At 36.5% G+C, this 24,132-nt stretch overlaps 1 protein-coding gene across 3 annotated transcripts in view; it reads left to right on the forward strand.

Moving 5' to 3' along the window:
- The window catches only part of KIF20B (kinesin family member 20B), an 84,377-nt gene that overhangs the window by 55,425 nt on the left and 4,820 nt on the right, over positions 1-24,132 (forward strand). For all 3 annotated transcript variants that reach the window (XM_061402761.1, XM_061402762.1, XM_061402763.1), the window contains exons 23-31: positions 709-769; positions 8,119-8,244; positions 9,103-9,230; positions 12,745-12,900; positions 16,766-16,942; positions 18,678-18,788; positions 20,362-20,559; positions 22,813-22,911; positions 23,318-23,468. In XM_061402761.1, the coding sequence (XP_061258745.1) occupies positions 709-769; positions 8,119-8,244; positions 9,103-9,230; positions 12,745-12,900; positions 16,766-16,942; positions 18,678-18,788; positions 20,362-20,559; positions 22,813-22,911; positions 23,318-23,468 (1,207 nt within the window). The remainder of the gene's footprint in view (positions 1-708; positions 770-8,118; positions 8,245-9,102; positions 9,231-12,744; positions 12,901-16,765; positions 16,943-18,677; positions 18,789-20,361; positions 20,560-22,812; positions 22,912-23,317; positions 23,469-24,132) is intronic.

The following is a 24,132-nucleotide window of genomic DNA, read 5'->3' on the forward strand; positions in this document are numbered from 1 at the left end:
TTTCCACCCTGTCCGTCCACCTCCTTGGTTCTCTGTTTTCCTTTCTGTGGGTGCATCTCTGTAGCGCTGTTTCTGGTCTGTTTTGTCCCTGTCCGTCAGCCTTTGTAGTTCTCTGTGTTTCCATCCGTCTCTGTCCATCCACCTCCATAGTTCCTCTCTCGTTTTCTTTCATTGTCTCTTCACCATCCTTCCAGCTCCAGATGGAAGGTTAGATTACCAGACAGGTTAAAACTAAAATTGAAGGATTTCCAGTGTCCATAAATTAATGTTGCGTCTTTTTCAAACCTTCCAGCTACTTTCTACATATAGGGCATGTGGGGGCCCTATTTTTTCTGCATCTTGAGTTTACTTGATAAAGAATTTATTTATGGTTTACTTTGTTGTTCCCATATTAAATATATTTCTTCCCCTTTATGCTTTTTGTGTTGTGTAAGAGAACATACATGCTAGCTTAAAACGTTGAGTGAAGAAGATGATTTGGCATTTTTGAGGTAGATTAAAGGTATAAAGTTGGGGGTTTGTTTTTGTTTTATTTTTTCCGATTATCACTCTCACCTTTGCTCTGAGGTGAAACAAACTTGGAAGCTTAAGACTTAGCCTTCTAGGAGATGGATTTCAAAGTTAATAATAAACCCTGTTCAAGTCCCACTATTAAATATTGGTGTATAATTAAGTTTCACTTGGATTTCATGTTCTTTCATTTTGCAGGAGCAGTTAAATAATCAAAAAGTGGAAGAAGCTATACAACAGTATGAGAGAGTGTGCAAAGGTCAGAAACAAAACTCTTCTTCCAGTACTAAAAAGACTGCAAAATAAGTAGCTAGAATAACAATTGGTTCATCATTTTCCTTTGAAAATTTTGAAGTGAAATAAGGACAATATAAAATGTAACTTTATCAAAAGAGAAAAGCATTGATTCTCAAGAGTAACTTACCACCCTGAAGTTTATCAATGAAGAGGGACTAATTTGGATCAGTAACTTGGATGTGAAAATATATGTCCCTACAGAATCTTATTTTCCTACCCTTTTAGGCCATTGTCCCAGAAGCATCTCATATTTCCGTAATATTTTTGGAATTTTCCTTTATTTTGGCTCCTTTGTCATTGTTGTCAGGTGTGAATAGATCTTGGCTAGTCTATAAAACATTCTTTGAACCAGATATAGTTTCTTTCATATTTTAATATTTTATTTCTTGGCCATATATCGAGATGTGTGGTGTAGGCCCATTTTGAGTACTCTTAATCTTCCATCTTCTCCATTCTCTCTAAACTTTCATCCAGGCCACTTGTACCCTACATAGTGTCAGATCTTTTGGGGTTTTGCAATCCGTCCTTTCCTTTATTTTTTAATTATTTGTCAATTCATTTTCTCTCACTTTTGTTTTTTAAGTAGTATTAATTGTATGAGTATTTTTTCTAAGTATAAAGGTGATGTGTAGCTTCCCCCTTTTTGAAACTCTTTTACCTTGGCTTTTGTGATCTATTCTTCTGGTTACTGCCTTTCTCTCAGAATGGACCTTAGCCGCTGTGACAGATTTCCTGAATAAGGCATCGTTATCTTTTTTGTCTTTGTTTTCACTGTTGAGTTCCTTCACCTTTGTGATTTTAACTTTGTATTAGACATTCTCTGACAAGCCAAAAAGTACATTTTTAGCTCTTAAGGATTTCCCTGGCTTCTAAAGTTCTATTTAAATATTGAATGCCATTTACCTAGGTATCTTAATGAGTTTTTAAATTGAGATATACAAACCATAAAATTTACCCTTTAAAAGTGTACAGTATGGTAGGTTTTAGTATATTCACAAACTTGTACAACCACTACCACCATATAATTCCAGAGCATTTTCATCACCCTAGAAAGAAATGCTGTACTGATTAGCAGTCACTCTCCATTCATGCTTCCATCAGAACTCCAGTTTGGTTTTATCTTAACATAGACATCTTCCCTCTGAGTGTGTTTCTTCTCCCTATCTGTTGCCATACAGACTTCCCTTTTCTTACAAGGACACCAATTATGTTGAATTAGGGCCCACTGTGGAGAAGGTGATGGCACCCCACTCCAGTACTCTTGCCTGGGAAATCCCGTGGGCTGAGGAGCCTGGTAGGCTGCAGTCCATGGGGTCGCGAAGAGTTGGACACGACTGAGTGACTTCACTTGCAGTTTTCACTTTCATGCATTGGAGAAGGAAATGGCAACCCACTCCAGTGTTCTTGCTGGAGAATCCCAGGGATTGGGGAGCCTGGTGGGCTGCCATCTATGGGGTCGCACGGAGTTGGACACAACTCACGTGACTTAGCAGCAGCAGGGCCCACTGTAATCCAGTAAAGGGAGTTCCCCAATGGCTCAGCTATTAAGAATCCACCTGCAGTGCAAGAGACATGGGCTCCATGCTTGGGTTGGGAAGATCCCCTGGGACTTCCCACTGGAGCAACCCACTCCAGTATTCTTGCCTGGAGAACCCCATGGACAGAGGAGCCTGGTGGACTGCAGTTCATGGGGTCGCAAAAAGTTGGACACTACTGAAGCAGCTTTGCATTCAGGTACACTAATCCAGTATGACCTTATTCTGAACTTGATTACCTCTGCAAAGACTCTTTTTCCAAGTAAGGTCATATTCACAGGGAGTAGACATAATTTTTTCCCCTGACATGCTGGTGGGTATAAAGGAGTATGTCATTTTGGTTCACTCAGCTGCAGCAAGTCTTAGTTGTGGTCCGTGGGACCTTCCCAGAGAAGCCAATGGCACCCACTCCAGTACTCTTGCCTGGAAAATCCCGTGGGTGGAGGAGCCTGGTAGGCTGCAGTCCACGGGGTCGCTAAGAGTCGGACACGACCGAGCGACTTCACTTTCACTTTTAACTTGCATGCATTGGAGAAGGAAATGGCAGCCCACTCCAGTGTTCTTGCCTGGAGAATCCCAGGGACGGGGGAGCCTGGTGGCTGCCGTCTATGGGGTCACACAGAGTCGGACACAACTGAAGTGACTTAGCAGCAGCAGCAGCATGGGATCGTCATTGTGTCTTTGAAATGTTTGGTTCTGGTGCACAGCTTCTCTAGTTGTGGACACAGGCTCCACAGAACAGGTTTCGTAGTTTAGACATGTGGACTTCGTTGGTCCACAGCATGTAGGATCTTAGTTTCCTGACCAGGGATTGAAACCATATCCCCTGCATTGCAAGGCAGATTCTTAACCATTGGACCACACGGTAAGTCCTGTTTGTTGTTTTGATTTACATTTCCTACTGATATTGAGCATCTTGTCTTCTGCTATTGGCCGTTGGTATATCTTCTTTGCAGAAATGTCTGTTAATGTCCTTAATGTGCTTTGCCTATTTTGGGCAAAAGTTGCCCCCTCAGACAATGCAGTTGGGTTGTTTGCCCCCTCCCCCAACTTGTTTTTTTTGTGTGTGTGTGTGGAGTTGTGATTTTTATATTTTCTGGCTTCTAGACTCTTATCAGGTAAATGTTTTCTCCTATCCTGTGGGTGGTTTTTCACTTCCTGGGTAGTGTCCTTTGATAGATAAAAGTTTTTAATTTTTTAAGTTAATTTTTATTTGAGTATAGTTGCTTTACAATGTTTACAAAGTGAAAGTTTTTCATTTTGACGTTACCTATCTTGTTTTGATTGCTTATGCTTTAGGTATCATGTCTAAAAACCTGTTGCCTAATCTAAAGTTACCTCAGTTTTCTTCTAAGGGTTTTATAGTTTTTAGCTGTTGTATTTAGGTCTTTGATTCACTTTGAATTAATCTGTTTGAGTATAATTTTGTATATTATGTGAGGTAGATGTCTAACTTAATTCTTTTTCATTTGGAGATCCAGTTGTCCCAGCACCATTTGTTGAAAAGACTATTCTTTCTCCTGTTGCATTGTTTTGCATCTTTGTTGAAAATCAGTTGACCATAAATGTAAGGATTTATCTCCTAACTCTTAACTCTGTTTCATTGTTCTATATGTCAGTCTTTATGCTAGTACCATACAGTATTGTTACTTACCTTTTAGTGAGTTTTGAAATTGAGAAGTATGAATTCTCTCACTTAAAAAAAAAATTTTATTTGGCTGCCCTGGGTCTTAGTTGTGGCACTTGGGATCTTTAGTTGTGACATGCCAACTCTTAGTTGTGGAATGTGGTATCTAGTTCCCTGACCAGGGATCGAACCTGGGGCCCTGGCAGTGAGAGATCTTAACCACTGGACTGCCGTGAAATTCCCAATCACTGAGTATTTCTAATCCAGAGTTTTACATGACATTTGTATGTCGTTTCTTTCACAAGTTGGTGCAATGTCCCTTCTTTGCACAACCAACCTGTTCTCGAACATTATGCTTAAGCTTTTCTTCCTTGAAGCCTTGCTAGGACATTATATAGCTTTCAGTGATCCTCTCTCCTGAAAGTTAAACACTTAATTGATTGTCTGCCAGGCATTTATTTAGCTATGATAATTCATAGCTGTCTTTAGATAGCTTTGATGAAATATCTAGTTCCTGTCCTTTTGCTTTATTTTGTGTTTTATTTGTTGCATATTTCTGGATTCTTTTCTTGAAATAAAGTTCAGTTATTGGAGGCTGTGACCAATATAATTATCTTTTTTCTTTTACTGTTTCTGCCTTTCAAAATAGATGGATAGCCATTAGTGAAGTTATCATTGGTGTCTTGGAACTTTACTGATTGCTATCTAGATACTTAAACTCCTTTTTTTGAACCCTCTAATTTAGAGCAGAAGATAGGATGTAGGAAGAACAGATTATTTGAATAAAATTGTGATTAACTATATAGTCAATATATTTGCATATCATGCTTTTTCAAAGGAAGAGTTTGGGGCAGAATACCAGTACTACTTTAACCCTAAGAAAGAATTCTGTTTCATTAATTCTCCTGGTGGCTTATATCAATGAACAGAAATACTGAAAATTACTCAAAATATTTTCTCATTGTTTTGTTTTAAGCTTACTTTATAGTAAGTATTTTAAGGAAGCCATCTTTAGATATTTGTGTCATTTTTAGTGTTTCTTTTAGTGCTCTGAGTTTGAGCTATGCATTTATAAATTCATCACCTCTGACATGAATAGTAGTCTTGGTAAGAGGTGTGGGAAGTGAGCCCTGGTACTGTGTCACCAAAGACAATAAGCCAGTCTTTTCCTCCTTATCTCTTTCAGGTAGGATTAGAATTATTTATAATCCATTATTATAGTTATTTTTTCAAGGGCCAGAAACAGTTTTAGTAAGGTTATAATAGCACAGTTGTTCCTGAGGAGCTGGTTTAAAAAGCACTAGAAGTAAATATTTTGCTTTGAAAATTTTTCTAGAAAAAATAATTACTTGAGACTTTTGAAAAAGTAAATTTGGGATTGAGTATTTATTGTTTTAAGGAGGTAAAAATTATAGTTTTAGTTTTGGTTTAAGAATATTAACAGTTCAGTTCAGTTCAGTCGCTCAGTTGTGTCCGACTTTTTGCGACCCCATGAATCGTAGCACGCCAGGCCTCCCTGTCCATCACCATCTCCCGAAATTCACTCAGACTCACGTCCATCGAGTCGGTGATGCCACCCAGCCATCTCATCCTGTGTCGTCCCCTTTTCCTCCTGCCCCCAATCCCTCCCAGCATCAGAGTCTTTTCCAATGAGTCAACTCTTCGCATGAGGTGGCCAAAGTACTGGAGTTTCAGCTTTAGCATCATTCCTTCCAAAGAACACCCAGGACTGATCTCCTTTAGAATGGACTGGTTGGATCTCCTTGCAGTCCAAGGGACTCTCAAGAGTCTTCTCCAACACCACAGTTCAAAAGCATCAATTCTTCGGCGCTCAGCTTTCTTCACAGTCCAACTCTCACATCCATACATGACCACTGGAAAAACCATAGCCCTGACTAGACGGACCTTTGTTGACAAAGTAATGTCTGTGCTTTTCAATATGCTATCTAGGTTGGTCATAACTTTCCTTCCAAGGAGTAAGCATCTTTTAATTTAAATTTTGTCAAATAGGTTTTTTTCTAAATCCCAGTATATGTGTTTATTAGTACAGGTGTACCTCAGAGATGTTCAGATGCTAAATCACTTCAGTCATGTCTAACTCTTTGCGACGTTGTGGACTGTAGAGCCTACCAGGCTCCTCTCTCCATGAGATTCTGCAGGCAAGAATACTGGAGTTGGGTTGCCATGTCCTCCTCCAGGGGATCTTCCCAACCCAAGGATCGAACCCAGGTCTGCCACATTGCAGGCAGATTCTTTACAGTCTGAGCCACCAGGGAGTCCCTTAGCACACCCGTGCACACAGTTAAATGGCTTAAAACAATGCAAATACATTACCTTACAACTCTGGAGGTCAGAACTCTGAAAAAAGGTCTGTTAAGGCTAAAATCAAGATATCTGCAAAACTGTGTTCCTTCTGGTTGCTTTAGGGGAGAATCTGCTTCTTTACCTTTTCCAGATTAAGACATAATAGTATTATGTTTAAAAAAACAGTGCTCACACCTAATTAAAAAATACTTCATTGCTACAAAATGCTAACCATCATCTGAGCTTCCAGGGAACTGTAATCTTTTTGCTGATAGAGTAGAGCCTTACGTTGATGCTGAAGACTGCTGACTGAACAAAGTAGTGGTTGCTGAAGATTGGGGTGGCTGTGGCAATTTCTTAAAGTAAGACAGTGAGGAAATTTGCCGCATCCATTGACTCTTCCTTTCATAAACAATTTCTCTGTAGCATTCTCTGCTGTTTGATGCCTTTTTACCCACAGTAGAATTTTTTCATAATTAGAGTCAAGCCTCTTAGACTCTGCCACTGCTTTATCAGTTTATGTAATATTCTGAATCCTTTGTTGTCATTTCAACATTTTTCACTCAGAATAGATTCCATCTCAAGAAACCACTTTCTTTGCTCATCCATAAGAAGCAACTTGTCGTCTGTTCAAGTTTTATCATGAGATGGCAGCAGTTAAGTCGTATATTCTGGATAACTGGCAGCACCTACGTCAGCACTTGGCTTCTTCACCTTGCACTTTTATGTTTTGGAGACAGCTTCTTTCCTTGAACCTCAAGAACTAACCTCTGCTACCTTGAAACTTTCCTTCTGTAACTTCCTTACCCCTCAGCATTCATCAGATGGAAAGAATTAGGGCCTTGCTCTAAATTAAGCTGTGGCTTAAGTGAATTTTGTGGTTATTTTTGATTTCTCTATCCAGGCCACTGAAAGTTTCTCTATATCAGCAGTAAGTCTCTTTCGCTTTGTTATCATTTGAATATTCACTGGGGTAGGACTTTAAAGTCTCTTGAAGAACTTTAATTTGCAGTCACAACTTGAGTATTTGGAACAAGAGGCCTAGCTTTTGGCTAGTCTCAGCTTTTGATATGTCTTCCTTACATAATCATTTCATGTCTAGCTTTTGATTTAAAGTGAGAGTTGTGTGCCTCTCCTTGAGCACTTCCTTTCACTTGAGCACTTAAAGGCCTCTGTAGTGTTATTAATTGGATTAATTTCAATATTGTTGTGTCCTAGGGAATCGGGAGGTCCATGGAGAGGGAGAAACAGGGAAATAGCTGGTCATGGGAGCAATCAGAGCACGCACAGTCTTTATGGGTTAATCTTACTATCTTGCATTGTTGCAGTTCATAGCATCCCCCCTAGAAATACAATAGTAACGTCAGAGATCAGTGATCATAGGTCATCATAACAAATACAACAATAATGATAGAATTATTAAAATGTGATTCAGAGGCAGGAAGTGAACAAATACTGTTAGAAAAATGGTGCTTATAGACTTGCTTGATGCAGGATTGCCACAGACTTTGAATTTATAAAAAAACACAGTGTATCTGAAGCACAATTAAGTGAAGAACAGTAAAATAATAGTTTTATAATTTTCATTAATAGCTTAATTGAAAATGATTAATTTTATTTGAAAAGCTTTTCTGTCTGTTTATTCTTGCATTCATCTGTACATCAATTATTTGTTTGATCCTTCATTGATGCCAGTACTGGTCTAGGCATTGAAAATATAGCAGTGAACGAGACAAAGTTTTGTCTTGGTGGAACTCATATTCTATTTAAGTTAACTTAATTTTCAATATGGATATCTAGATGTAGATGTTAATAATTTCTAAAATGTTCTTTATAAATTTTTAGATCTGAGTGTTAAGGAAAAAATAATCAAAGACATGCAAATGACCCTGGAAGAACAAGAGCAGACTCAGGTAGAACAAGATCAAGTGCTTGAGGCTAAATTAGAGGAAACCGAAAGACTGGCCACAGGTAAAACAAGATTGCTTACATATTTCAAAGCATACTTTTTCATTTTCTTTTACTAGTTTGCTTTCCTTTTTAATGTGGTTTAATATTTATAATAATTTATAATAAGAAAGTATTTATTGTCTTTTTGGAATATCCTGTCACTTGTTATGTTTTACTGTGATGAAAATCATTGTATCTCATTGAAAAGAGGAATCAGTATACTTTCATAATAACTGGATGATAGCTTGCAGTGTTCCCCAGATGTTAAGAATAAACTTTCAACTTTTTTCACCTCTCTACAGCAATTGGTATCATCTTGTATGTTTAACTCAATAAATACTCTGGTTCTGTCCTTCAGAATACCATCAGTGGGTTTTTTTTTCTTTTTTTAATTTTTGAGAGCATGAGGTTTCCTATATATTGGCATGCATTTAAACTGTATACTCAGAACACTATTCAATGAGTTATTGAGAGGTTTTCGTAGTTCTTGTCTTAGAATTTGGTAAACTTGTAGAATGGTCTGTGTGTATGTGTGTACGAAAGTCTCTCAGTCATGTCCGACTCTTTGTGACCTCATGAACTATACAGTCCATGGAATTCTCCAGACCAGAATACTGGAGTGGGTAGCCTTTCCCTTCTCCAGGGGATCTTCCCAGCTTAGGGATCGAACCCAGGTCTCCTGCACTACAGGTGGATTCTTTACCAGCTGAGCTACAAGGGAAGCCCAGAATGGTCTCAGTTCTATTTAATATCCTGGCCTATGATCTTCTGCTTCTGGGCTCTGCTGTCTGTATTCCTGTCTGTAACCCATGCCACACACATCTCTGTGCAGTATAACTTTTGCATGTAGTTTAAAAAAAATTTATATTTCCATATCAGAATTGGAAGAATGGAAGGAAAAATACAAAGATTTGGAAGCCAAACACAATCAAAGTTCAAATAAAGAATTGGAGGATAACACAGATGTACTTAATACAAAACTCAGTAAGCTTCAAGATGAGTTACAGGTATGATTTTTATCTACATGTGTAATTTTATCTATATATTTATTATATTTCTCTTAAGATTATTTAGTAAATATTTTATAATTAATTTAGATATGGAGGTACTCATAGCTGGGAAATGTTAGAAAATAATTTCTCAGTACACATTGAAATAACATGGGGAAGAGATTCCCTAGAATACAAGCTACTAAGTGCCAATGAAAATGCAGTGGTTGGGTCTTCAGTTTTACATATTTAATTCTTGTATCATCATGTCTTACGTCTTTGTACCTATTTTTTGTACTGTTTAAACTTTTAACTCTTCAAATACTGCTGTAGAGATGAAACTATTAGGAAAATTATTTTGATTATTGTAAATGTAAAGATGGGCTCGATAAAGGACAGAAATGGTATGGACCTAACAGAAGCAGAAGATATTAAGAAGAGATGGCAAGAATACACAGAAGAACTGTACAAAAAAGATCTTCACGACCCAGATAATCACGATGGTGTGATCACTGACCTAGAGCCAGACATCCTGGAATGTGAAGTCAAGTGGGCCTTAGAAAGCATCACTACGAACAAAGCTAGTGGAGGTGATGGAATTCCAGTTGAGCTATTCCAAATCCTGAAAGATGATGCTGTGAAAGTGCTGCACTCAATATGCCAGCAAATTTGGAAAACTCGGCAGTGGCCACAGGACTGGAAAAGGTCAGTTTTCTTTCCAATTTCAAAGAAAGGCAATGCCAAAGAATGCTCAAACTACCACACAATTGCACTCATCTCACACACTAGTAAAGTAATGCCCCAAATTCTCCAAGCTAGGCTTCAGCAATATGTGAACCGTGAACTTCCTGATGTTCAAGCTGGTTTTAGAAAAGGCAGAGGAACCAGAGATCAAATTGCCAACATCCACTGGATCATGGAAAAAGCAAGAGAGTTCCAGAAAAACATCTATTTCTGCTTTGTTGACTATGCCAAAGCCTTTGACTGTGTGGATCACAATAAACTGTGGAAAATTCTTCAAGAGATGGGAATACCAGACCACCTGACCTGCCTCTTGAGAAATTTGTATGCAGGTCAGGAAGCAACAGTTAGAACTGGACATGGAACAACAGACTGGTTCCAAATAGGAAAAGGAGTTCCTCAAGACTGTATATTGTCACCCTGTTTATTTAACTTATATGCAGAGTACATCATGAGAAACGCTGGACTGGAAGAAACACAAGCTGGAATCAAGATTGCCAGGAGAAATATTAATAACCTCAGATATGCAGATGACAGCACCCTTATGGCAGAAAGTGAAGAGGAACTCAAAAGCCTCTTGATGAAAGTGAAAGTGGAGAGTGAAAAAGTTGACTTAAAGCTCAACATTCAGAAAATGAAGATGATGGCATCCGGTCCCATCACTTCATGGGAAATAGATGGGGAAACAGTGTCAGACTTTATTTTTTGGGGCTCCAAAATCACTGCAGATGGTGACTGCAGCCATGAAATTAAAAGGCGTTTACTCCTTGAAAGGAAAGTTATGACCAACCTAGATAGCATATTCAAAAGCAGAGATATTACTTTGCCATCAAAGTTCATCTAGTCAAGGCTATGGTTTTTCCTGTGGTCATGTATGGATATGAGAGTTGGACTGTGAAGAAGGCTGAGCGCCAAAGAATTGATGCTTTTGAACTGTGGTGTTGGAGAAGACTCTTGAGGTTCATCTAGTCAAGGCTATGGTTTTTCCTGTGGTCATGTATGGATGTGAGAGTTGGACTGTGAAGAAGGCTGAGCGCCAAAGAATTGATGCTTTTGAACTGTGGTGTTGGAGAAGACTCTTGAGGTTCATCTAGTCAAGGCTATGGTTTTTCCTGTGGTCATGTATGGATGTGAGAGTTGGACTGTGAAGAAGGCTGAGCGCCAAAGAATTGATGCTTTTGAACTGTGGTGTTGGAGAAGACTCTTGAGAGCCCCTTGGACTGCAAGGAGATCCAACCAGTCCATTCTGAAGGAGATCAGTCCTGGGTGTTCTTTGGAAGGAATGATGCTAAAGCTGAAACTCCAGTCCTTTGGCCACCTCATGTGAAGAGTTGACTCATTGGAAAAGACTCTGATGCTGGGAGGGATTGAGGGCAAGAGGAGAAGGGGACGACAGAAGATGAGATGGCTGGATGGTATCACTGACTCGATGGACGTGAGTCTCAGTGAACTCCGGGTTTTGGTGATGGACAGGGAGGCCTGGTGTGCTGTGATTCATGGGGTCGCAAAGAGTCGGACACGACTGAGCGACTGATCTGATCTCATTGTAAATGTAATTATTACGCTGAAAAAGAATAGAATTGTATGTCTGAACATTGAAATAGATTTGAAACTATATTACTACATTTGAAAATATATTACTACATAGAAGATAATCTGTTTTCTGTTTATATATTTTTCCGTATTTAGCTTTCACATACCATGAATAGGACGTACAGGGCAAAGATTTTTTAATGGGACTTAACAAATATGTAAAACTTTATACATTTTATTTATTAGAAGTTACAATCCAACTGTAGTTTTGGCATTGAAGAAAGCATAGTAATGGGTTTTGAAAAGATTGCATCTAAATTATTTTCTTAAATTCAGGCTGTATAGAATCAGATGTTAAACAAATAAATCCGTTCCTTTCTTTTTTGTAACTATTAATTACATACTATAGAATTTATCCTTTCCATTGTCAGAACTGAAAGCAGCTGGAACAGAGTGGATAATCCATTAGTTATGAAAAAATACACTAATTACTTTGTGAATATTCATATTAAGGAATACTGGTGTGTTTTGCATTCTAAAATAATAAGATCATGTATCTTAGATAATAAGCTTTGTAATTCTGTAATGGACTAGTGATAATTTATCTGGCACAGTGGTTTTGCAAGTTTTAAAAACAGATTTTTAAATACATAGCTTTTAGTGTAGTAGTATTATTTTTGCTTCAAAAGAAGTTTTACGTCAGTTTTGAATGTATAAATGAGATGTTTTTGAACTTGAAGGATCTATGGAAGCCTCTTTAAAATTTACTGATCAACTGTATTTTCTATCCAGCTATTCCCTGTATTCTTTAATAAATATTTGTCCTGTTACACAAGTTACTCTTTATTTGACATTCTGTATACCTGGGAAAATTTTATTTTGGAATCTCAGCTGGAAATGACCACTACAAATCAAAAAAAATTTTTTTAATCTAGCATTTAAAAAGACTTGGTTCTCTGTAATTCAGAAATTTCAGTTATTTCTTCTTAAGCTCACTGATGAAGGAAAGTTCTTAAATGGATTTTATAGCAAAATTAAGTTTATGAATGAAATAACTATTTAGGAAAGCAACCAACAGTGTTCATTTTATAGTCTGAAATATACTCAAACTTTGTCATTATTTAAAGAAAAATGCTTGTTTTAAGTTTTTGAAAAGGTGAAATGAAGAGCCATGGATTATATGGAAATGTTTATAAATGCAGATTTATTAACTGCTTTCAAAACATGTGATAGTTACTTATGCTATTTCTACATGTAGGAATCGGAACAGAAACATGAAGCTGAAAGAAAAAAATGGTTAGAAGAAAAAATGATGCTTATCACTCAAGCAAAAGAAGCTGAGAATCTACGAAACAAAGAGATGAAAAAATATGCCGAAGACAGAGAGCATTGTTTGAAGCAACAAAATGAAATGGTTGGTAATAGTTGTACTTTATCTGCTGTGTATTTTGCCTTCTTTCTTTGGCTTCTTAAATTGTTGCCTGGGATTCTTAGATTCTTATCAGTGTCTACATGGTTGTGTGGGTTTGGTTGGTTGTTTATTTTTAAGGCAGTTTGTCTATTTGTAAGATGAGTTTTCTATCCCAGTTTATCTTGAAGTTCTTATTCTTGGGAAAATAATTATTTCTCAATATCTAGATTCAGAACTTAAAAATATTTTCCTTTTGACTGCCACAGGGTTATCCCTACTAGAATGTAAAATATTTGCATTTTGAACTGTAGATTCTAACATGGTGTATGCATTTTACCTCATAAGCTGCTTTTGTCAGATCTTTTTTTAAAAAAAAAAAAACATCAACTATATAGTTTTTAGAAGACTGTAGGTAGAAATAACTTTGTTTTACTAGCTATAGTTCTCAAGTAATTCTGTCTTATTAATAGTTTGTGTTTTTTCCTCCTATTTTAATCTACAACTTAGTCTCTTTGATACTCAATCAGAAAAAAGTTCAAAGTCATCATTGATCCTGGGAAAACTATTGAGTAATATGTTATCTTTAAATGAAAAGATAACCTAACCCTAACCTAGTTCCCTGTTTACAGTAATACTAACATGGCAGTATCACATTGCCATCTGTTGGCATTTCCTTTGTTTATGACAGAATTTTACTTATATCAGCTCAATTTTTCTGAACAAAAACATTAATTTTCACTAAGTTAAAGAAGATTTTCCCACAGATTTTAAGAAATATTTTTTATTTTGAAATCACTTTATTTCCAGAAACATTGCAAAGCTAGTACAGAGAATTTCTCTATATCTATTACCCAACTTCTGATGTTAGAGCTTACATAACAACAGTACATTGATCAAAACCAACAAATTAATATTATTATAATACTAATTGCTAAATTATGGATCTTACTAGAATTTTACCAACTTTCCCAATAATTTTTTTTTTTTCCTGGATATAGGATCATATCTAGGATACTGTGTTCCATTTTAGTTGTCAGGTTTCCTTAGAGTCCTGACCCTGTTTTCTTTGTCACATGACAAAGTACGTGAGACTAATACTTGTTATTACTACAGCACCCAGGTAGCAATATATTTCACTTCATGTACCAATGCCACATGACTGGAGTTACCTTCAGGAAGTGTTGTGCTGAGCAAGATTGAAATGCTACATCTATCTTAACAGGAAATGCTGCTGCTGGTTCTGTTTCTGTCCATAACCCATTTAACCTTCCAGACGGTAACAAGAGGCAAGAAGTGAAATCAGAGCTGTTGACTTTCATAGTCAGTCACTCCAGCCCCAAACCAGGAATGGGCCTACTTCTTTTCCTAATCAGTGGTCCCTCTGGCAGCAATGCCAGCAAGTAAACCTCCTTTGAATTTTTAGTCCTAGAGCAAACTAGCTTTCTCCTTTCTCCTATATATTTCTTTGCACTTGTACCTAGGACGTGTGTCTGCAATATTTAAGAAATAAATTGTTGATTTTTTAGAAGCCTTTTAAGCTGGAATACACAGAACACAGTAAGTAAAATAAACCGTGTTCAATGAATTATTATAAAGCCAGTCCCCAGTTAACTACCATTGAGTTTAAGAAATAAAACAATATTAGCATCCAAGAGACCCCATCTTCTCAATGATAATAACTATTCTATCTTTTAATGTTAAACTTCAGTTTTGTTCATTTTTTAAAACTTTATATAAATAAAAATACGTAGAATGCATTTTCTTGTGCCTGGCTTCTTTCACTCAGTATTATGTTTGTGAGGATCATCTATATTTGTTCCAAGTAGCTGGAGTTAGTCTCCTTTCATTGCTGAGTATTTCAGTGTATAAGTATACCACAGTCTATTCAATTTAAAGTTGAAGATACAGGGGTTGTTACTGTTTGGGGCTGTTATGAGTAAGATATCCTGTAAACATTTTTATATATTTCTCTTAGTGCACATGTGCATTCATTTCTATTGCATATATAGCCAAGAATAGAATCGCTAGTGGATAGGGTAAACATCCCTGGAGGAAGGGATGGCAATCCACTCCAGTATTTTTACCTGGAAAATCCCATGGACAGAGGAGCCTGGCGGACTGCAGTCCATAGGGTCACACAGAGTCTGACATGAATGAAGCAGTTAGCAGGCAGGCAGGCACGGTAAACATATGTGGAACTCTAGTAGAATGCCAGACTAATTTTCAAAGTAGTTTTACCCATTTATACTGCAATTTGTATTGTTGGATGTTTTGTTTATTGGCTCTGCCTACCCAAGTCCCCTTGTTTATTTTCTGTTTGACTATCTTTTTTATACAGGAGTTCCTTATACTTTCTGGATAGGAGTGTGTTGCAATTACTTCTTTCAAACTCTGGTTTACCTTTTTACTCTCATTGCCTTTTAGAACAGAAATGAAGAATTATTCTAATTCATTTTCTCAGTCTTTTCCTTTATTAACTTCAAGGACATGAAGCTGTTCTCTTACATTATTTCCAGAAAGGTTTGGGGTTTTACCTTTCCTATTTTGATTCCAGTATTAATTTTTGTGTTGGGGTGAGATAGGGGTAAAGGCTGTCATCGTTCTTATAAATTTGAATTACCAATCGACCTGGTAGTACTTTTTGAAAAAGCTGTTACTTTTCTACTGCTCTGCAACTTTTGTTGTAGGTCAGTTGTCCAGTGGTTAACTTTTGTATATGGTGTGAGATTATAAGTCTTTTTTTCCATTTGGCTGTTCAGTTGTTCCATCACCCTTTGTAGAAAAGACTGTTGTTTTCTCCATTGAGTTTCTTTGACATTTTTATGGAATATCAATTGACCATGATATTTTTGGACTGTATCCTCTGTTCTCTGATGTCTGTATATCCTTAAGACAATATCACACTGTCTTTATTATTATATATAGTAGGCTTAAAATGACATGGTATGATTGCTTCTACTTTGTACTTCATTTTCAAAGTAAATTTGACTATGTCATTTGCATTTTCATGTTATTTTTAGAGTCAGCTTTTCCACTTCTACTCACTCACAGACACACAGATACACACACACACTTGCTTGGATTTTTATTGAAGTTGCTTTAACTCTAGATCTTCTAAGGGAGAACTGACATTTTAAAAACAATGAATCTTTTAATCTTTGAACACAGGTTCTCTTTATTTAAAAAAGAAAGTGAAAGTGTTAGTTGCTCAGTCTTGTTCTACTCTTTGCAACCCCATGGACTGTAGCTGGCCAGGCTCCTTTTTCCATGGAATTCTCCAGGCAGGAATACTGGAGTGGGTTGCCAGTCTCTTATCGAACCTGTGTCTCCTGCATTGCAGGCAGATTCTTTACTGTCTGAGCTACCAGGGAAGCCCCTTGTTTATTTACATGTTCCTTTATTTCTTTCAGCAGTGTATTGTGGTTATGTTTAGATCTTGCACATATTTTCTCTAATTTGCCAGTTTTTCAACCCAGTGAAAAAATATTTTTAATTTTCATTTTTCTGTTGTTTGTTGCTATTGGTTTTGTCATTTATTTTTTTGTAATTTTACCATCTCATTTTGCAAATATTGAGGGAAATGCTAGAATTAGTTTAAAAGCTCTAATTGTTTATTGAAGGAAGTGCCCAGTAAGCTTTTTTTGTTTTGAATGAGGTGGAATAGGATATAATATGTGGATAGTTAAGGTATATAAAGGCATTATGTATTTGGTTTTTTAAGTAAATATTTTATCTAGACTTGTCTATGTAGTTTGTTGTGTATCCTGTTCACAGTTGTATTTATTGTGTTATCCATAATAACTTCAAAAATTCTTAGATTCATAATGTTACAACATTTACTTTAGCATTTTGTGTTTATTCTGTTTAGGAAATACTTAAAGGACAGTTGGCTGAGAAAGATGGTAACCTCCAGCAGTGGCGGGAAGAACGCGATCAACTTGTTGCAGCTTTAGAAATACAGCTGAAGGCACTGATCTCCAGTAATGTACAAAAAGATAATGAAATCGAACAATTAAAAAAGATCACATCAGAGGCTTCTAAGACAGTCAGTAGAATCTTTTTCTTTCTATGCCTTTTTTGATTAAACATAGGAGTTTTCCAAAATTATTTAATTGATTAACTTTTAAAGAATAAAAATGTTAGTAGATCAGTTAGGAATCATAGATTGAAAAAATTATTTGCATGTTTGCCATGAATTTTGAGTTTTCAGAGTTTACTCTGAGTTGACCCATCAGTGACTGGTTGAGGAATAGTACTTTCTCTAATATTTTGGCCATATCTTCAGGTAGAGTATTTAGAAAATAAACAACTGGTGATTTAGTCCCTCATCTGTCTTTAAAATATGGCAGTGTGACTCAGCCTGAACTCTTGCTGATATTTAAATATTTGAGCCCATCCTAAATTTATGATAAAGATACACACTGTTTTTGAAAATAAGCACAATGGTGAGGAGATGTGAGTCATTCAGCAGGTACTTTTTTTTTCTTGGCCACACCACTCAGCTTGCAACATCTTAGCTCCCCGATCAGGGAATGAATCCGGGCCCCAGCAGTGAGAGCTCTGAGTTCTAACCACTGAACTACCAGGGAATTCCCAGGAGCTACTTTTGTAATATGCATTGGAGTTAGGAACCCTAGATGAAGAAAGTATTGCATTTCTCAGATAGCTGTTTCCCAGGAAAATTGAATCAGGGTGCATCTAAAGCTAGTCTTTTCAGAGTAAATGATTAGCATTTGAAAATATGCCATTCTAAAGCCTTTAGATAAATAATAAAATAAATGTGTATGTGTGTATCTGTCTCTTACATCAAAAGACCTTGTGATTCTCAGAGAAAGACTGCTCAAAACAGGTATTAGCATGTTGTATAAATTGTACAGAATAGACAGTTAGAAAAATGAGGTATCAACTACTGCCATTGTGGTTTGGGACCTTTGGGAAAATTACTCAACATTTCTGAACTTTAAATCAGAGGTGATAATGTCTTCCTAATGGAATTGTGAAAATTTATTGAGAGTGTTTATAAAACAGTTAGCACAGTTATTACAACAGTGGAAGTCAGTACATGCTAGTTGCTTTCTGCATTATGAGTGCAAATAGGATCTTTTTTACTTACAATTTTGGGTAGGTGACATAAGAGATGTATTTGACTTTTGATTTTGGTGGTAGTGATTAGAGGGTCCATGTTGGAATTTATCAAGTTTAGCAATGTAAATATGATTTTTTTTTATAGATAGGGTTTAGGAATAGAGAATATCCTGTGACTAAGTGGGATGAAGAGCGTGCAGCAAGGAAAAGTTTAGTTATCAGTATAGTCTTTTCTACTCTGATTCTGTAGTTGCATTCCTAAGACACCTCTAGTTTTTTAGAATTACATTATCAAAGTGATTTGGGAGGTTTAAGCTCCAACTCAGTACAGAGTCTGGTTTTGTTATTTAATGTCTCTAGGTCTCTGTTTCCTATACGGAAAGTAGAAATAATGATTCTTGCCAAATCTAACTCCGAGTTGCAATGAAAGTAAAATGAGAGAATATATGTAAAACACCTTGGAACTTGAAAGTAATCTTTCAAATTTCTGTTTAGGTCAGACTCAGAAGAGGCTGGAAAGTTGCCGAGTCTATGAGCATGCAAAAGAGGAAGAAGGAGAGTTAGTTGGTCATTGAAGTCTTTAGTTACTTCCAGTATTTAATTCATCTAAATCTTGATTTTATATTCTTTAGGTGAATTATTTTAATGTATATTCAGTTACAGCGGCTTGTTGCTTTAATATTTCCTTATTTTAGGAAAAACAGACCATGGATATCCACCTCACACAAATGAGTTCAACAGATCCTGGCAGGGTTGAAATTGAACCTCAGTCAACAAGTTTTGAAATTTCCAGAGGTGAAGTAGAGGTGGGTATTTGATAACACAGTCTGTTCTTTAACCCTCTTTGCCAATGACCATTAATTACTAAATAACACTTGAAAGTATAATTTAATTAGCTGTTGAAGGTATCTTGCTGTACAGTTAGCTATGAGTGCTCTTGGGAAGGAGAACTAAAGGCTTTTGAGGGGAGATGCAGTTCTCCTGAGGAAATTTGATCCCCAAATGATACTGATCTCCTCAAAATGATACTGATCTCAAACAACAGATCTTTTAATATAAATAAATTTGATGGTCAGAAATAGGAAATCCCACCAAAGATAAAATTTGGATGACTGTTTTCTCTCATAAGTAGTCCATTTAAAAAGCATTCTAGTAAATAGTATTTTTTGGAAATTTTACCCACTTTACAACTTTATCACAAAATCCCAGTAACCTCACAGTGAAGTTTCTTTGGTTTGAAGTGGGCTTGGGGTTCTGTGACTCATGTTGTATAGCACAGAGTTTATCAGAGTGCCTATGAAATAGGTAAAAATCATGTGTCACTTTTTGAAAATAAAATTACTTTTTAAAATATTTATTTCAAAAACATTTAATGGGAGCATTCATTGTTAGGAACTTTGCTAAGCCCTGAGGGTAAAGACATAAGATCGCCATCCTCGAGGAGTAAGAATTCTAATAAGACAGGTATTTAATGACTGTGTTGTTTGACCATTAGGACTGAGTGTTATGAAGAGAGTGCTGAGAAGGCACACTGAGGAAGATAGGATGAATTTTGCTTGAGTGGCTGTGTAGAAAAAGTAACATTATACTGGGTCTTGAAGGCTAATGGAAGTTTACCAAGCAGAGAATGGGAAGAGAAAGGCATTTTAATTCAGGAAAATAGCATAAGGCATTCCTTACAAGGCTTCAGAAAAACCATGTTACTTCCACCACATGCTGTTAGTCATAGAAGCCATTAAAGCCAGCCTCTATTCAGGGGCGGGGGGATGAGACTCTTGAGGAAGAATAGTATTCACAGCAAACTGTAGTTTACCACAGTGAGGATGCTTATTACCTGGTAGCTCAGACAATAAAAAATCTGCCTGCATTGTGCGAGACCTGGGTTCAATCCTTGGTTGGGAAGATCCCCTGGAGAAGGGAATGGCTATCCACTCCAGTATTCTTGCCTGGAAAACCCCATGGACAGAGGAGCCTGGCAAACTATAGTCCATGGGGTCCTAAAGAGTTGGACACGACTGAGCAACTTTAAATAAACAATAGATATTGGAATAGATAGGGTGCTTATTAAAAATCCTAGACTCTTTTCTTCGAGATTCCTGGTTTAGTAAATTCGTGGTAGAGTTCAAGAATTTTTAAAACTCTTTCTCCAGAGTATTCTGATGATGATACAGGTTTGGGAAATACTGAGTACCATGTGTAAACCTGGAGAAAGTAGATGACAACTCACTCTTTATATCCCTGTTGTGGTGAGTTTGACCCAAACGTTTTATCTTTCCCAATTCATTCTTTTTAATAGGTATTTGACAGAGGTAATTTTTGGCAATTTAGAAATTCATGTTCTGCAAATACGGTTTGTTTTCCTTTTAAATTCTGTTGTAGGATGGATCTGTAGTCCTTGACTCTTGTGAAGTGTCAACAGAAAATAATCAAAGCACTCGATTTCCAAAACCTGAGTTAGAGATTCAATTTACACCTTTACAGCCAAACAGAATGGCAGTGAAACACCCAGGTTGTACCTCACCAGTGACGGTTAAGATTCCCAAGGTCCGAAAGAGGAAAAGTCATGAAATGGAAGAGGTAAATACTTAACTATTAAGTGAACTAAACAAGTAAGTTTTATTATTGTTCAGCTATATAGTTAAACTCTGCTACGTTGCCCTCCTGTGCATAAGCACTAGTATTAGAACCCAGAGTCATAGTTTACAGTGTATTTAATACTCTTAAGAATGTCGCTGTGCTTAACAGTCCTTAAACAAAAAGCTTGAGGATTTTAAAATGTGTAGACGTTTCCTTGTTTCAGTGAAGCTGTGATAGGTCAAATGGTGGTGGATTTTAGTAGAAAGCTATTTCAGTATTCCAGTTCTGTTCATACTTAGTCACTTTCCTTCCTGTGGAGTAGGAAAGGGATTAAGGATAAAGGAATTAGAGAAACTGAAATGACTAACTTGCTTGAATAGAATCGTTGTGATTTAGTTAAAATCTTAGGTCTCTATGATCATAGTAGGTTTCAGAAGAGAAATTCTTTTTCTGTGAGCCAGTATGAAAATTTGGATCCTATTTAGTGGTAGGCCAAAAATGATTTACTTTTGCTTCTGCAGCTTTCTGATTGTGGGGTTACCAACCTTCTATCATATTCTAGCCATGTCGGTTCAGCAAGTCACATAAATTTTCTGATTCTCACTTTCCTCCTTTTGAAATAAAGAATTAGATATACTGTGTTTAAAATGTTTTGCTGTAACATTATGTACCTGTAATAGGTACATAATAAATGACAATGTTTATGCTAAAAGCAGTATTTATGTTTAAAACTCTTTAGCACAATAACTTTTTCTCCAACTTGTCTTTTTCACTTCTTTAAAGAGTAGTGTATTTTCAAGCTGGTGGAAGAACAGAAATAATATTAAACATACTCCTGAGGCTCTCTGTCAGATAATACATTTGGTGAATGAATATTATTTAGCATATTTCTTGCTACACGTAGAGCACCTTAAAAGATTGTTTTGGAGAGCCTTAGTTAACTTTTATTCTATATTTAATACACGTAGATACCATTAAGATACAGATGACCCTTGGACAACATGAGGGCTCAGTGCCAGTCATTGTGCAGAATTAAGAGACAGTTATTTTATTCATTTTACTGCTGGTATATACTCCCCATTTCAGAATTACTTACAACAACAGATTGTTCAAAGTAAACCATGTAGAAACTTAAAAGTTTTAAGTGATTTTGCTAGGCTCTTTCCTGCTCTAGTAAACAGTGTTGTGAAGTCTTCAGGAAAATAATTTATACAATGCTATATTCTACTCTAAATTCTACTCCAAATTTGAAGTGCTCTATTGAAAACAGCAAGTGTGATGGAATTACAATCTTTCTTCCTTTGCTTTCCCTGATTACCATCTATCTGTCTTTCCTCTCTTTAGAAAATCTGCTTTTTGTCATCCTTATGACTTTACTTTGTAACTTGAATTCTGAGGCTCAGTCGTGATCTTCTCTCTCTTTCTGTTCTTGCCTTCCCCCGCCCCCTTTATGCTTATCATCTTTAGCACAGTTAGGATTTGCACAAGTTCAATTCAGTTAATAACTACAAAAGATTTTGTCTTAAGTAAGGTTATGTGGGGAAAAAGAGTAAGATGTCATGCCTATTTAGTACTGAAGGCAGATTTTATGTCTTCACTATCATTTTTTACCTGTGCTTATACTGAAGATTTTTGTTTTCAGTGTCACCAAGTACCAATTAGAGGTCATACTCAGCATGATTTGGGAGTTGGGAAAAGGGTAGATATATTACTATGTTGTATTTTAAAGATGGGACTCAAAAGATGTTATCCCTTCATTTAAGTAATGTAATTTCATTATGATGCATGTGAAAAATTCATACCTTCAATCATTTTGTAATAAAAACATGTATTATATCGTCACGCTGTGCACTTAAACCTACATATGTTATATATCAGTAATATTTCACTGAAGGTGAAAAAATTGTGAGAAGAAAGTTGTACCTTCAGTCAGGGTTTCTCAGCTTCAGCATGATTGACATTTTTGGCCAGATATTTCTTTGTTTTGAAGAGTTCAGTGTCCTGTACATTGTAGGGTTTTTTAGCAGTGTTCCTGGCCTCTACCCACTAGTTGCCATTAAACCTGCCTCTTATTCCCAGCAATGAAAATCATAAATATCTTCAGACATTGCCAGTGTCCCCAGTCAGAATTGCTCCTGGTTAAGAACTATTTGCTTGTTTTTTTGTTTGTTTGTTTTCTTTTTTTTCTTCCTCTGGAGTCTAGAGAGAGAAAGAATATGTTGTTTAATCAGTGCTGAACTTCATTATTTTTAGGACTTTGTGAAATTTGAAAATAAGAAGAATGCTACACCAAGAATTAATTTGAAGTCCCCTGTTTCTGAGCATAGAAATTCTTTCAAAAAGGAACAAAAGGTTTGTCTTTTAATTTGTCCAGAATTGACCATTTTCATAAGTTACATTTGTGAAGTAGATGATGAAAATAAAAATGTCAAATTTGATTAGTAATTATTCAGAAGTTGAGTTTTGTCCAGTTATAACTCACTTATATTCTGTTTTCTATTTATCTAATTCAACTTAGAATATATAACCTTTAACATTTGACAGGTAGCAGGTACTTCCTGATGTGTTCACCTCTGACTTAGCACTCTTATCACACTCGTTCTCTGGCCCTTTCATCCCTCTCCTATATTATTAACCCCAAGTTCCCTGCCTGAGAATTTATAACTTGTGTCTGGCCTCTTTAATTCAACTATGGCTATAACTGTTTGTTCTAACATGCCTCATTACCAATAACAACAAAAAAATGTTTGTTTATTAGGTTTCCATACGCCCATCATCTAAGAAAACTTATTCTTTACGGAGTCATGCATCCACAGTTGGTGTAAACGGGTCTGCTAAGAAAAAAGAAGGAACGCTACAGAAATTTGGAGACTTCTTACAACATTCTCCAACTATTCTTCAGTCAAAAGGTTTGCAGACTATTAATTAAATGACCCTTTATGTTAGATGTATGGTGTTTTCTAATATCTGATTTGTATAAACTCAACCACAGTGACTCTTACATCTCCAGTAGAAACTGTTCTGTGTTAATGTTAGGTATTGAGGGAGGAAGCATGAACCTATGATGTGCCTTGGCGTTCACTGTGTGGTGGGAGAGAACAGTCTGTATTTAAATAATTGATCCAGAGTAGCTTCCCAGGTGGCGCTAGTGGTAAAGAGCCTGCTTGCCAGTGCAAGAGATGTAAGAGACATGGGTTTGATCCCTGGGATGGAAAGATTCTGTGGAGAAGGGAATGGCAACCCACTCCACTATTCTTGCCTGGAGACACCAATGGACAGAGGAGCTTGGAGGGCTACAGTCCATAGGATCGCACAGAGTTGGACACAACTGAAGCGACTTAGCATGCGTGCATGCAGACTGCTTAATGCGTTGTAGAGATACAAGGAAAGAACTATGGTAGTATTGGAGGAAAAGAACTGTTGGGGCTATGGGAAGATTTGGTATTAATAGAAGAGATGGGATTTAACTTGGGTATTGAAATGCTGGAAGATTATACCTCCTAGAAGTAACCACTATTAGTATTATGGTATATATTCTAGTGCTTTTTTCCTCTGCATGGATAAATATTACCT

Source organism: Bos javanicus, chromosome 26 (genome assembly GCF_032452875.1).
Source record: "Bos javanicus breed banteng chromosome 26, ARS-OSU_banteng_1.0, whole genome shotgun sequence".
Lineage (NCBI taxonomy): Eukaryota > Metazoa > Chordata > Mammalia > Artiodactyla > Bovidae > Bos > Bos javanicus.